Source organism: Balaenoptera physalus (assembly GCF_965194825.1).
Source record: "Balaenoptera physalus genome assembly, chromosome: 13".
In the NCBI taxonomy this organism is placed as follows: domain Eukaryota; kingdom Metazoa; phylum Chordata; class Mammalia; order Artiodactyla; family Balaenopteridae; genus Balaenoptera; species Balaenoptera physalus.
The window spans coordinates 26,439,247-26,453,305 of NC_138892.1; the positions used below are offsets into that span (position 1 = coordinate 26,439,247).

The window sequence follows — 14,059 nt, forward strand, 5'->3', positions numbered from 1 at the left end:
CTCCTACTGTATCCTTCTTTATCCCCCCCACCAGAGGTAAATACTGTCCTGAAATTTGTGTATATGATGCTCTTACATTTCTTAATAGTTTATATATCTTTGGTCTCCTAAAAAATGTCATTTATTCTTAATATTTTAACTTTATCTGAATAGAATCTCACAACAGGTAATTTTATGTGGCTTGCTTTTTTTGTTTCTCAGTATTGTTGGTGAAATTCATCCATTTGATTTTCTTAGCTCAAGTTTTGTTTGTGGCTTATCTTTTCACTTTATTATTATTTCTTTTCATAAGCAGAAGTTTTAAAACTTTAGTGTCGTTGAATCTTTATGGTTTATGCTTTTTTGTGAACTGCTTTTTATGACTTGAGATCATAATGATATTCTTCCATTTTCTTCTGGCAGTTTTAAAAATTGTGTTTTCTCCTTTAGGTCTTTAATCTATCTGGCATTGATTTTTTGTGTATGCCTTGAAGTAGGGATCAATTTTTTTTTTTTCCCAAGTGAAAAGGCAGAGCACATCACTCCATTCCTTTGCTTAAAAATTTCCAAATCTTCCCATTTTCCTCAGAATTCAACTCAGAGTTCTTAAAATGGCCTAAATGGCCTTATGTGATCTAGTCCTTTGAAATGTCTCTGATTTCATCTACTGTTGTTCCAGGGAACACTAGCCTCCTTGCTCTTTCTTGAGCACTCCCAAATGTTCCTGCTTCAGGGCCTTTGTACTTGCTGTTCCTTCTTTCTGCAGTGTTCAGATATCTACATGGCTGGCTGTCTTTTTCCCAAGTCTCTGCTCAGATGTCACCTTATCATGGAGGCCTTCCCTGGCCACCCTAGCTAAAATCACACACACGCACTCACATTTCATATCTCTCTTCTCTGCTTTGGAGTAACTTACCTGAAAAACTCCCTGGGCCTGGTGCAGTTGTATCATATACGGTGGGGGGTGGGGGGAGTATTTTAAAGTGTTGATTTAATTTTTTGAACGGTTTTAGGACTGTATGGGCTTTTCTATTTCTTCTTAAGTTTTGATAAGTTTATGCTTTTTATTTAAAAATATATTTTGTTATTTTACTTTTTGAATGGTTAATATATGCACACAGTTCAAGCATTCAAGTTTAAAAAACATATACAGTGAGAAATAAATCCCCAACCCTCCTTTTAGCTACCTAGTTCTTCTCTCCTTCCGTCAGTTTCTTGTCTGTTTCCCTAGTTTTATGTTAATCCTCCCAGAAATATGCTGTGCATATTTAAGCATATACATATATTGTTTTTATATAAAAGGTGGAATACCACATATATTATTCTGCACATTGCTTTTTTCACTTAACTGTGTATGTTAGAGATATTTCTGTAGCTATACATGGAGAGCTGCCATTCTATTACAGGTACTTAACACTCCACTGGATGCCTGTATCATAATTTATTGATACTTAGTCTCCTTCTGAAGGACATTGAGGTTGTTCTCAATTTTTGCAGTGGCCTTCTAACCAGTGTCCCTTACCCATCTTTAATCAGTGCTTCACACAGCTATCAGGTATTTCCTCTTCTTAAATTTCCATCCTGATATTGTCATGTCCCCATTCAGAAACCTCTAGCAGCTGCCCAATACCCAAGAATAGGGTTGAACTTCTTAGCCTTGAAAGTAGAGCCCTGCACCACATGGTGTCCACCTACTTTTTCCATCATGTCTTTCTGTTCCTGAAGAGACTCCCTAAACTGATGACTTGAGGTTTTCCAAATGTACCCTTGTTTTTATGCTCAGTATTTTTCTTCTGCCTGCACTTCCCTCCCAGCTCAACCCATTGAAGGGAGGAGCACATCCCTCCTTCCTTCTAGGCTGGTCACATGCACTGCACTTTCAATATTTCAACTCAGTCTCCCACTAGTACACCCTTCATAACCAGACCAGGTGTTCTGAATGTCTCTTCTAGACGCCATATTTCTTGTGGGCAGGGACTCTTCCCTGGAAATAGGGAATACTAAAATGAAAAGATATGTCTTGACTTTTAAGTAGCTTCCAACATAAAGGTGAGCCAGACATGCAAAATTAAAATACACAACATCACAGATCGTTGTTTAGGGGGAAGTGTATTTTTTGCTCAGTGGAATCAGAAGAAGAAAAATATGAGCTTAAAAAAACCCCCAAAAACCGAAAAAAACAACTCTGGTCCCTACTCCAGGGCCTGGCACATAGAAGATGTCCCGTAAGTGCATGTTGAATAAGAGTAACACAAAAGGAAGCATTTAAGGCAAGCCTCACAACATCTTGCCAAAAATCCATCTTTTATCATAAACATACAGATTAAGTCAACAAGTAGTGGAGATGTCGCTCATCTCTTGAGGAAAAAGGGCAGTGTGGGAGGGGGTGGAATCAAGTTTCAGCAAGGGAGGGAGGCAGAGCAGCCGCACCTGGAGAGTGGTCTCGTGCGGGCGGGGCGCGCAGGGGGAGGGGCGGAGAGGGGAAGGGGGAGGAGACTCGCGTCCCTGCCCCGCCTTCCCCCCCCACCCCAAGGCGGCGGCGGCGGCGGCGGTGGCGGCGTAGGGCGGCCGCGGGGTGTCGGTAGCATCTGCGGCAGCCCGCGCCGCCCCCTGGCCGAGGCTCCCCGCCGGCGAGCCCCAGCACGGCCCGCAGCTCGCGGCGCGGCGGCACGGGGCCCCGGGAAAGTTCCCGGCGCGAGCGCCGAGATGCCGGGCAGCGACACGGCGCTCACCGTGGACCGGACCTACTCCGACCCGGGCCGGCACCGCTGCAAGAGCCGGGTGAGAGGCGCGCGCGGAGTGGCGGTGGGGGCACCCGGCCGAGGGGCGAGGCCGGGTGGGCTTGGGCTCCCGCGGGAACGACGTCGCCCTGCGCGTTTCGCCGCCTCCCTCCCTCTCTTCCCGGCGGCCCCGAGTCCAGGCTTCCCCGCACAGTTCTAGCTGACGGGGTTGGGAAGTGGGAAGTGGGGAGTGGGAGCCCGGCCCGCGGTTCCGAGACCCCAGGTCCCCCTCCCGGGCGGGAGCGGCGCAAAGCACCGCCCTCCGCCCTCCTCCACTCGTCGGTCCCAGCGCGCCCGGGTCTCCCCGACGGCCGGCGCTCCGCCGCCCTCTCTGCCAGGGAGCGCCCGCCGCGCGGTGCGAGACGCGAGGGGATCCCGCCATCGGCGGCACCGTGTTCGCGGAGGACGGCCTCCTTCCCTCTTTGTAAGCTCCGGTGCTGCCGCCGCATCTCCGCAGACGTCGGGGATTTCGGGCTCGGGGCTGGTGGCCGGAGCCCGCGCGCTGCGCGCGGCCGGAGCGCGGAGGGGCGGCGGACCAGCTTCCAGGTTTCCCGCGGCCGCTCCTCCCGGCTCTGCCCCAGTGAAAAGTCATTCTGCGCGCTGCCTCTTCAGAGTTTTTAGCCGTGTGGAGCCGGCGCCCTCTCCATTGTTTGCAGTGTAATTTGCTGTTGCTGATTTTGGCTGTGGGCGAAAATAGCTTTTCAGAGTATGCAGCGGAGACGAGCCGTAAAGTGCTTGAACGTAGAGGGAGGCCTCAGCCTGAGCGCTGGTCCCTCGGGGATACCTTTGCGCTCCTGAGGGGTTTAATCGTCCAGGCTCAACACTTCGCTCTCCCCTTGGCTGATTGAAGTGCCATTTAGAACAGCACCCTCCACCCTGGCATTTGTTCGGGCGGGGGATACCTGGAGGTGTTCTTTGCTCTAACCGCTCACTTGTCCGATCTTAGCCTTTGAGTGCCAGCCTCCCTGCATCAAGTTCACGGAGGTAGGGTCGTGCTCGCATCGGTTAATCAATTTAACAGAATGATTTAACTTTTTTCGGATTAAATATATTTAGTGGAATAATACTTACCTCCTGCATCCAGTTCGCTCTCCCCTCCCCCCAAAGAATTCTCTTAATTTTTGGCACTTTCTTTAAAAGTTCCATAACAGTTTGTCATGAAAATAACTAGAAACTCCATTTGGAAGAAAACATTGATAAAAGATCTTTGGTTACCTACAGTTAAAAGTTTTCGGAGGGATGGCTGCTGGTGAATACAGTGTTAAATGCGAAGAAAGGTGAAGATCTTTTTCTAATGCGTTTGTAATTGGGAGGGCTGGCCCATAATGTTGTAGCTGACAGAAGAAATTTCAGATTTGAAAAAAAATGTGGAAGCTGGGTTTCTCTTGTCACAACTGTGATGATCTTCGCGTAAACAACAGGATTAGTAATCTATGAGGGATGGATGGCTCACTGAGCCCATTTAAGCAATTTGGCAAAACTCACGGAACTTTCCAAAACTCACTCTTTTTACTACTGAGATGGAAAGTGGCAAAGCAGATGTGTAAGTCAGCTGAAGACTTTATCTCTCTTGTATCTGCCATTGTTCCATTTCCACACCCATTTTTTCTGTTAAAGGACCGCAACCTTATGTGAAGGGGGTTTCTTATTTTGTTTAAAATTCTACTGACAGTGTCAAACTACTACATCGTTTTGTTAGCATGGAGATACCCGGTTTTTATATAGACCACGTATTAAAACTGAGTTAGACATTGTATGTACTGAATATTCTAAATTAGCTTATCGGGCAAATGAAATCTGGTGAGGACTGGAAGCAATTGAATCAAAGAAGGCTAGAGCTTCAGTGGACCGTGGTCACAAGTTCTACAGCACTGATGACGCTGAGATCCCTGTTTAAACTTCTTGACTGTCTGCTTTTAGGGTTTTTATTGTTGAGACAGTGGGGAATAGAAAGAATGAGTGGCCTTTTTGAAAACTCCTAAGAGCCTTTCTCAAGTGGGATGTAATTTTGGTCTGTCCTGAAGGCAGCAATAAGTCTGCTGTAATGAAGGAAAGGCAGCAGTAATTTTCCTGTGCAGAAGGTAGCCCATTAGACGATTCTAATTCCTGTTTTGTGGAACTCACTTAGATGTAGCTCTAAAGATTTATTTTCTTTACACTCAGAATGTATATAATGCCGAGGGAAAACATCAAGTGGCACTAAGGTTTAATTTCTTGATGTCACCTTCTCGACTTAGCAATAAACCATCTAGTACAGGATTTTAAAAGAACTTTTTTGTGGACTCCTTTGGTAAGTGAGCTCCCCTAAAAACACTATAATGAGAACTGGAGGTGCATGTGAAGAGCTGATTAACTTTCGGAGATATGCAGATTCCTCCCAGGCAGGGGCTAAGACGCTATGAGATCAAGTTCTTGGTTACCAAATGGTTATTTTTTGAGTTCAAAATTGATACTTTGAAAAAAAAAAAAAAGAAAAAAAATTGATACTTTGTTGAGAAAACAGGGAACATACTCATCTCTCTTTCTGAGCTTGTTTAAGCCTTTGAGACTGGAATAATAATGAGGCAGTGTACTATTTTAACAGTGTACAAGTCTATTTTTACAGCCAGGTGGATTAACCTAAATTTTTCCCCCCTCAGTGAAAATTTAATATAACTGATGAATTCTGTGATTGTCTCTAAGCTGACAAGTCAGGATCATTCACATTTTTAAACTTCATCTGGGTAAAACTCAGAAATGGTACATGTTAAAACTCAATGCACGTAATATCCCTCTGCTTTAAAATAAAGAGCATCTGTAATTAGATTCCTGCTTTTTTTTATGCCCTAGATAGTTAAAGCCTATTATCTTTTTATTTATTTATATTTTTAAAATATTTATTTATTTATTTATTTGGCTGCGCTGGGTCTTAGTTGCTGCACACAGGATCTTTAGTTGCGGCATGCGAACTCTTTGTTGCGGCATGTGGGATCTAGTTCCCTGACCAGGGATCAAACCCAGGCCCCCTGCTTTGGGAGCATGGAGTCTTAGCCACTGGACTACCAGGGAAGTCCCCTATTATCTTTTTAAGAATATAGGCAGTCTTCTTTCTAGACAGCAACTGGTTTTTATTAATCAGTTATATCTGAATCAAATTTTTGTTAGTCCTAATTTTAAATGTCCTAAAATACCATCTTCAGCCACTTGGGTATAGTGGTGAACAGCTGTGGCTCTGGGAGCAGAAGACTTGGGTCGTATTCTGGCTCTTCACACGTCCCAGCTGGGTGACTGCTGGGGCAGGGTCTCACCTTTCTGAGCCTCCAGTTCCCCATCTATAAAAGGTGATGATAATCCCTACTTTTGGGAGTGATTATGAGTCTTCAATAAGAGAATTTGTAAAAACAATGGTTTTAAGCCATTAATACTCAAGTATTAGCTGTTTTTCTCCATATATGTAAGGTGGATAATTTTTTTTTTCTTGCTCTGTTGATACCACTAATCAGAACTGCTAGTTGTCCTGAGTGCCTGCCTTCCCCCCATCTCTAGTCTGTCAGCCATGCCACTGGATCTTTGACATTTCTCTGGAATCGGTTCCTTCCATGTTCCCCAGCCATCCCACCTTAGTTTAGCCACTTAAGACCTCAGGAAGAGATAACTGGTACGTTAGCTTCCTCTTTGGTCTCTGATGTCATCAACTTCTGTTCCATCTAGCCTGCAAGGACCAGACTGTTCTGTCTACAGAACCACTTTCATTGGGCTAGCCCGCAGAAGACAGGCTCTGTGCTAGTACTGCTGCTTCCTAACCATGTCACCTTGGACCTTATTGTCATCCTAAGTCTTAGTTTCCTCTTCCACACCATAGAGGTGTTGTGAGTAATAAATGAGTAATGTCTAAAAATGTCAGGTCCACAGTGAGAACTCAATAGATAGTGGCCAGTTTTTGTTATTACTATATAAGACATATTCATAAGCTTGGAAATGGAAAGACTTTAATTTTGTGAATAATATAGAGACTTTTCTGGCACTTTTAGCATTTGGTGCCTCCCTCCATTGCACGTTCCTCATCAGTTGATTGTTTACGTGTTTATAAACTATAGACACTGGCACTTTGAGAGCAAGAAGTTTCATTCAGCAAATATTTGTGAGCACCTTCTCTGTGCTAGCTGCAGGCATCAGGAATATAAGGGTGAATGAAACAGTCTCGCCCCTCTGGAAACTTAATATCCGGTGAGTGTATCTTATTTATACTTGTGGCCCCAGGAAATACCCTTCTGTTTTACAGGAAGAAGTGATGATAGTAAGTAGTCTCTAGCATCTGAAGTAAAACCTGTGTTGGGCATGGTTGCCACCTGTAGTACATCTTTATACATTCTGAGGTTTGGAAATAGATCCAGAATTGCACGATGAGTAATGGCCAGAGGTAATCAGGAAGAAAAGGATGTCAGATCCCTTCTCACCATGGAAATGGTTGGGCAGTGATGTAGTAAGTTGATGATCTCATGCTTACTCCCTGGGCAGGAACCAGAGTGAGTGGAAACTGACTTCTGTTGTAGGTGACACTGACCCGGTGAAATGGTAAACTGAGTAAGTGGTGTGTGAGTACACTTTTAATCAGTGATTTGTTTTATTCTAAAGAGTTAATTAAAGGGACGGTGAATAGATGAATGTCCAAGTCAGAATTTTCTTAAGTGCAGCATGAATGATTGATGCAGTGCGTGTTTTTTGAGCGATGCTTTGCTGCAGTCTCACCGGTTCTCCCTTTAGATTGGAGCGTGCTGCGATCCACCAGCATGCTTGCTTGTCACATCCACTGTAGACCACCAAAACAGCTGCTACCAAGTTGGATCACAGGACTTCTTTGCTTCAGATCCACCGCCTGGATTTCCAGGGCTGCTCTTAAGGTCAGAAATCAGCTTTATCTTTCTAGGTGGATATTGCCCAAGTCTTAACTTAGGAGAGGCTGTAGCTTTCAGCCCTGCTGTTTCTTAACTGTGTTTTCATGTTTTCAGCAGAGAGGGGGCTGGTGAGAGAGAAGAGAACCATGAATCACTGTACTGTGAATCAGAATGAGGACTTTACATTCCTCAGAAAAGGAACATCATAGTTGTGCATGATCTGTGCATAATCCAGCTGCTTCCATGACTTGGGGGAGGGGGATGCTACTTGAAGGAGAATGTAGTGTGTGTGTTATTATTCCTCTGTAAGAAGGCAAAAAGTACGTAAATGAAAAGAAGAATGCAGCAATGGTGATAATAGCCAACGTGTACCAATTCCTTACTATACGCCAGGCACAATATTAAGCACTTCAAATGCACTACCTCCTTAATCCTCACAATATCCTATTTATAGTTCCATTTTACGGATGAGGAAGTTAAGGCCCAGATGGGTTAAGTAATTTGTCCAAGGCCCTGTGGCTATTAGGAAATGGTGGAACCAGGGTTTGATGAACCCAGATCTAATAACAGAGCTGGCATTTTAACCACTTCCCAATCTTGTGCTTTTAAGCTGAGTATTGGAGAGCAGCTCAGTCTTATTTTATTTTATTTTATTTTTTTGTCTGCGTTGGGTCTTCATTGCTGCATGCGGGCTTTCTCTATTTGCGGCGAGCTGGGGCTACTCTTCTCACTGCGGTGGCTTCTCTTGTTGCGGAGCATGGGCTCTGGGCGCGCGGGCTTCAGTAGTTGCAGCACATGGGCTCAGCAGTTGGGGCACACGGGCCCTGGAGCGCAGGCTTAGTAGTTGTGGCACACAGGCTCAGTTGCTCCGCAACATGTGGGGTCTTCCCGGACCAGGAATCAGACCCGTGTCCCCTGTGTTGGCAGGTGGACTCCTAACCACTGTGCCACCAGGGACATCTGAGCAGTTCAGTCCTAATAAACCTGCTGAGTGCTTGGGGATGGATTGCTCAACTTCCACAGGGTACCCAGCTAAAATTGTGCGCTCGGAATTCTTAGGACACAGCACTTTGCCAGTGCTTTGCAGATAGTTGTATGTTCCCAGTAAGCATTTGGAGAATGCACGATTTATGAACTTTTTATAATGCCTAAGATGTAAGAATTTTGACAGTAGTTGGGGACACCTTCAAGGCCGTTAAATAAGCTTATGATTTAAAGACATTGTCAAGGAATCTTCTACCTGGTATTTGGTCTCTGGAGGATGAGCAGTTGAAGTACACAACGAGGGTCGTTCCTCCTTGTGACAATTGAGTCACATTCTGGCCTCACAGGATCTCCCTGTAGGACTTGAACTTCACTGAGCTGAAGGCATGCGCTTCTCATACTTAAGGCAGAGAGTTGGTAAGTTAGACTCAAAGTTTTCACCTTGTTAGAACTGAAGGAGAATTCAGACATTAACTCCGGACCATTTCACTTGCAGAAGTAGAAAAGCGACATCCAGCCAGACTGTAACCAGTGAAATTACGTAACTAATACAGACTGATTAGGACTAACCATTATACCAGCTTCTCTCTTAGAAGAGAATTTCTTTAAAGAAAACTGCTTAAAACATTTTTAAATACCAAGTTAATTGCTAAGTTACGTGTGATAAACATCTCAAAATTGAACTTGGGTGAAACGGGAATTTTTAACTATTTTCAGTAGAGAATTAATTGATGAACAGATTTAAAATTTTGTGATTTTTAGGTGAAAAAGGCTGAATTTGAATGGTTTAAGTGTTGGGCCATTATCCTTCTGAATTTATTTCCAGACTTTTGGTGGGGCTGGAGTGAAGAGGAAGGGTAACAATTCATATATCAAAGTACTTAGCTGCACTGGATCTGCTGCCACTTTTTAAAAATTATCTTTTCTGAGGTCACTTTTATTGTCATTTTTTTTTTTCAAAATAAAGTTTTGAGAAGTGAGTTCATCTTTGTCTGACCTTCTACCTGTTGGGTAAGGGTACTGGGAAAAAACATATACCAGATGCAGAAGTCTTGGAATATATCATATACGGACTCCACTTAGAATTCAACCCCAGTCTTCTGTCATCTCTGAAGCTCTCCGTTCTTGTGAGTCTCTTTTGAGGGCATCTTCCAGCACCAAGTGGCTTTGGTATATATAATTTCCATATAACAGAGCCTGTAAACACAAACCGAAAACATCATCTGGTTCTTAGCCAAAGAAATAGTCATGTGCTGCAACCCCGGGGGAAGACAGGGATGGGGTCCATCGGCCTTTTGAGAGACGGCACGTCCAGTGCCCATCCCCAGGGACATGCCTCCCTGAGTGAAAGTGTGTGTGGTTCCTGTCTTACATCCTGACTTGAGAGCCCAACCCAGGTGTGGCTTTACCCTGGAGTACCCAGGTGTTCCACAGGCACCTTGAAGTCTGTGTGTCAGACTTAACTCGTTCTCTCAAATCCCCCCCAATTCCTGATGAATACTTTTCCCATACAGCCAGCCCCCAAGCTGAATGCATGGGAAGACCCTCAATCAGCCCCCCTCGTCCACCACATCCAGTGGTTTACTTTTAAAATTTTCTCAACCACTTTTTCCTTTTTATCCCCAACCTCACTTACGCAGTTTAGTTCTAGATTTGAGGGCTGGAGTGAAGGGTTCGGAGTCTGGACTTTGGAGTCAAGCTGGAATGTCAGCTTCTCCACCTACCAGCTGTGTGAATGACTGTGAGAAGTGGCGTTGGGAAACCCATCACAGCGTTTGTTGTTCTGACATTGAGTCATTCTTTGTCTACCGCAGAGTTCCCCAAACTTCACTCATTCCCACGCCTCCTACAAAGAGCTTTGGGCCACCTGTACCCTTATTTACTTAATATTTCTAAATCAATTCACTCCTTAAAATTTTATTTTTAAAGTATCCATATAACTACTCTAGCTGAATACTGTCTGAGCCTCTGAGGCCTGCAGCACCAGATGAAAAAGATTAGCAAACTCCGGAGATTTGTTAGGGAGCTGTTAGTGCAGAACAAGACTTTCTCCTGGACTGAAGCAGCTGTGTTGGATTGAGGACTGTTTTCAAGGGACTGACTCGCTCCTGGTGATTCTGTGTGTTTAACGCTTTCATTTTTGTCCTAAAATGATTCAGAATCATTGAGGAAAACACTGGTGTTAATGTATCGTCTCCCTTCCTTTGTGAAACAGTTCTTTTAGACCATTGGCCTAGAAAATGCTTAGAAATATATTTTTTTTCTTCTCATGGATTGTGAAAATTTGAATAATGGAATGTTTTGGGATGAACAAGAGTGCACCCTGTTGAGTTGAAGGCAGTCTTGTCTGGGTAGGGATACTTGGGAGAGGCTGGGAAAGCAAGAGTTGTGTTCCAGGCTCTGTTTCTAGTCTTCCGATGACCTTCGAGAAGCCGAGGAGAGGGAAGGCCTGAGGCTAAAGAATGGGTCATCCAGAAGATACGGACTCTTTGGGAATTTCAGGCAAGGACAGAAAGTGGGTGGAGAAGAAATTTTAAGCTCTGTGTTTTTCTGAAGTAAAGTTGAATCTAATTAAGCTGTATCTGTAGGCTTGTTGTAATGTAAGGAAACTAAATGATGCCTTGAGCTGCAGCCTTTCTCAGAAAATGTGATGTAAGCACTTGTCCAAAAATAAAGTCTGCCCTTAGTGAAAGCTATGCTTCAGCACCTCGGTATATTTACTCATGTGTGTGCAAGTGTATGTTGGGACCGAAAGTCCCTCTTTTTCTGTCTTTGTAAAGATGTTGTCATAATCCAGAAGGCTTGGAACTCGGCTTCAGTGGTGTACTATTTTAATCTCACTAATTGGAACAGGTGGCCTCGATTTGAGACTGAATCACTAGTTGGCATAGATTTTAATTTATCTGAAAATATGAGGCCCATTCAGTAAGAGCTGTTCAGGATGTGCATTGGCATCAGGCAAAGTGCTCGAAAGCTTCAACCATTAAAAGCACAGAAGACAGAGAGGAGGGTTGAAGAAATGTAGTTGAATAGTTTGCTGCTTTGACTCCATTCTTAAATATTGGGTGAAGAGCTATAAAGGAACGTGGTTAAGGAAAGCATGTCTAGATACTTGAGACGTCTACTTGTAAATATTTCTCCAAGTGAGGGAAATGTCTTATGTACATCCTTTGAATCCACCCCACAAGATGGCATGTTTCAAGAGGACTTCATGCTGTCCTCCTGGCTCTGTAGGTCTTACCACATCGACAGGCGTGAGGTGAAGGGGTGTGCCTGGGTGACTCAGCGTACCGCAAGTGCTCAAGTTTTGAGGTACCTTAAGACACCTCTCATGAAATCACGCATGGTCTCCTGATCATGAGCTTCTCTAGCTGGAACACTGCTTTATTTTTAGAGTAACTGTATGCTTTGCATAGTGTCTTGTCAATATCTTGCTTTAAATCCTTCAGCAGGACAGAATCCCAGCTTCTTACCCTGACACCAGAGCCTCTTCATCTGACCTTTGTCTTTCACCCTCTCTCTGCCCTTGAGCTCTGGTCTCCTTTCTTTGTGGGCTCCCATGCCTCCCCTTTCTGCCTGTGGGCACTTGCTTCATCCTCTCACATGGGGATGGTTATGTTCTTTTTATCCACACATGGAGCCTGGTACATAGTTGGGGCTTGTAAATACTGACCAAATGAGTGGATGTGGGTATGCTGTACAGGACTTCAGAAGCTGGAAAGTGTATTCTACTCTTGATCCGTATCAATGCACATTAATCGACCTTGTTATTATTGCTGTATAGGATTCCACTATATGGGTATTCCATAATTTATTTAACCATTTACTTATTAAAGGATACTTGTATTACTTCCAATCTTTGATTATTATAGGCACCTCATTGACTGCCCTTGGGCATGCTTCTTTTCCCACATGTGAAGAATATGTTAATAGGCTAAATTCTTAAACGTGGGATTGTTCATCAAAGGGTGTGTGCATTTTAAATCATGATATTGTGAAATTGAACACCGCACCTGTGCAGCAGAGAGCGAAACTGATACAGTTTATGTAACCGTCAGTGTATGAACATGCCTCAGCTCACATCTTTCCGACACACAGTGTATTATTAGTTTGTTGATCCTCAACAATCTGGTAGGTGAAAACTGGTACCTCATTTTAATTTATATTTTTCCTGATACGAATGAGGTTGATGGTATTTTTAAATTTTTATTTTGAAATAATTACAGACCCACAGGAAGTTGCAAAAAAAATAGTACAGAAATGTCCGTGTACCACCCCTCTACCCAACCTAGATTCTCCCAAGGGTTACATCTTATGTAATTATAGTACAATGTGTTAATCATATTTTCACACACTTAAAAAACATTTGTCTTTATTGTGAACTACCTGTTTATATATTCTGGCCATTTATCTATTGGGTTTTTCCTCTCTTAATTTGATTTGTAGAAGTTTTTTACTTATTAAATAGGTTGTTTGCACATACATTTTTTCCAGTTTGTCATTTCTGACTGTTAATTTTCTACTGTCGCATAACAAATTACTACAAATCTAGCAACTTAAAACAACACCCATTTATCATCTCACGGTTTCCATGGGCCAAGAGTCCAGACCCAGCTTACCTGCATCCTCTGCTCAGTTTCATCAGCCTAAAATCAAGGTGTCAGCCAGGACCACAGTCTTGTCTGAGGCTTGGAATACTTTTCCAAGCTCACTGGTTGTTTACCCAGTTAAGTTCCTTGCAGCTGTAGGACTGAGGCCCTCAGCCCCCGGAGGCTGCGTACTATTCCCCGCCATGTGGCCCTCTCCACAACATGGTAGACTGTTTCTTCAAGGCCAATAGGAGAGCGTCTCTGCTGCATTACCTCTAGACAAGGGCTCTTTTAGAGGGCTTACCTGATAGGCCAGGCCCACTCAGTTATTCCATCTTTTGATGAACTAAAGTCAACTGATTAGGAACCTTAATTAAATCTGCAAAATTCTTTCACCCTTGCCATATAATGTAACCTAATTATGGGAGTAAAATCCCGTCATATTCACACGTCTTGCTCATATACAAGGAGAGGTTATCTGACAGGGTGTATACACCAGTGGGTAGGAATCTTGGGGGCTCTCTTAGAATTCTGCCTTCCACACTGATTTAATGACATGTTGTGTGTGTATAGAGCTAGCATATACCAAACACCAAATAAATATTAACCAGACTTTGCCATGAAGAAATTTAAAAATTTTAGGGCTTACAGGTTTGTGTCATTCTTAGAATGGCCTTCCAGATTTTAAGAGTCTTTAAAAAACCAAAACACCGTGTTTTTTAAATACGTTTTATGATTTTTGTTTTTATGTATTTTAATCTTGATCCAGTTAGAATTTGATTCTCTTTAAGATGTCTACACATAAATGACATAGTTATCCCTGCACCATTTTATGCATAGTTACTTCTCTTTA

At 43.5% G+C, this 14,059-nt stretch overlaps 1 protein-coding gene across 6 annotated transcripts in view; it reads left to right on the forward strand.

The window, feature by feature from the left end:
- The window catches only part of TMCC3 (transmembrane and coiled-coil domain family 3), a 310,722-nt gene that overhangs the window by 204,896 nt on the left and 91,767 nt on the right, over window positions 1–14,059 (forward strand). The window contains exons 1-2 of one of the 6 annotated variants that reach the window (XM_082419007.1): window positions 1,851–2,760; window positions 7,503–7,639. The exons of 2 other annotated variants lie outside the window; for them this stretch is intronic. In XM_082419007.1, the coding sequence (XP_082275133.1) occupies window positions 7,529–7,639 (111 nt within the window). In that variant the 5' untranslated portion in view covers window positions 1,851–2,760; window positions 7,503–7,528. Of the gene's footprint in view, window positions 1–1,850; window positions 2,761–2,955; window positions 3,184–7,502; window positions 7,640–14,059 lie in introns of those variants that run through there. 3 more of the 6 variants (XM_082419012.1, XM_082419008.1, XM_082419014.1) reach the window with 3 other exon arrangements.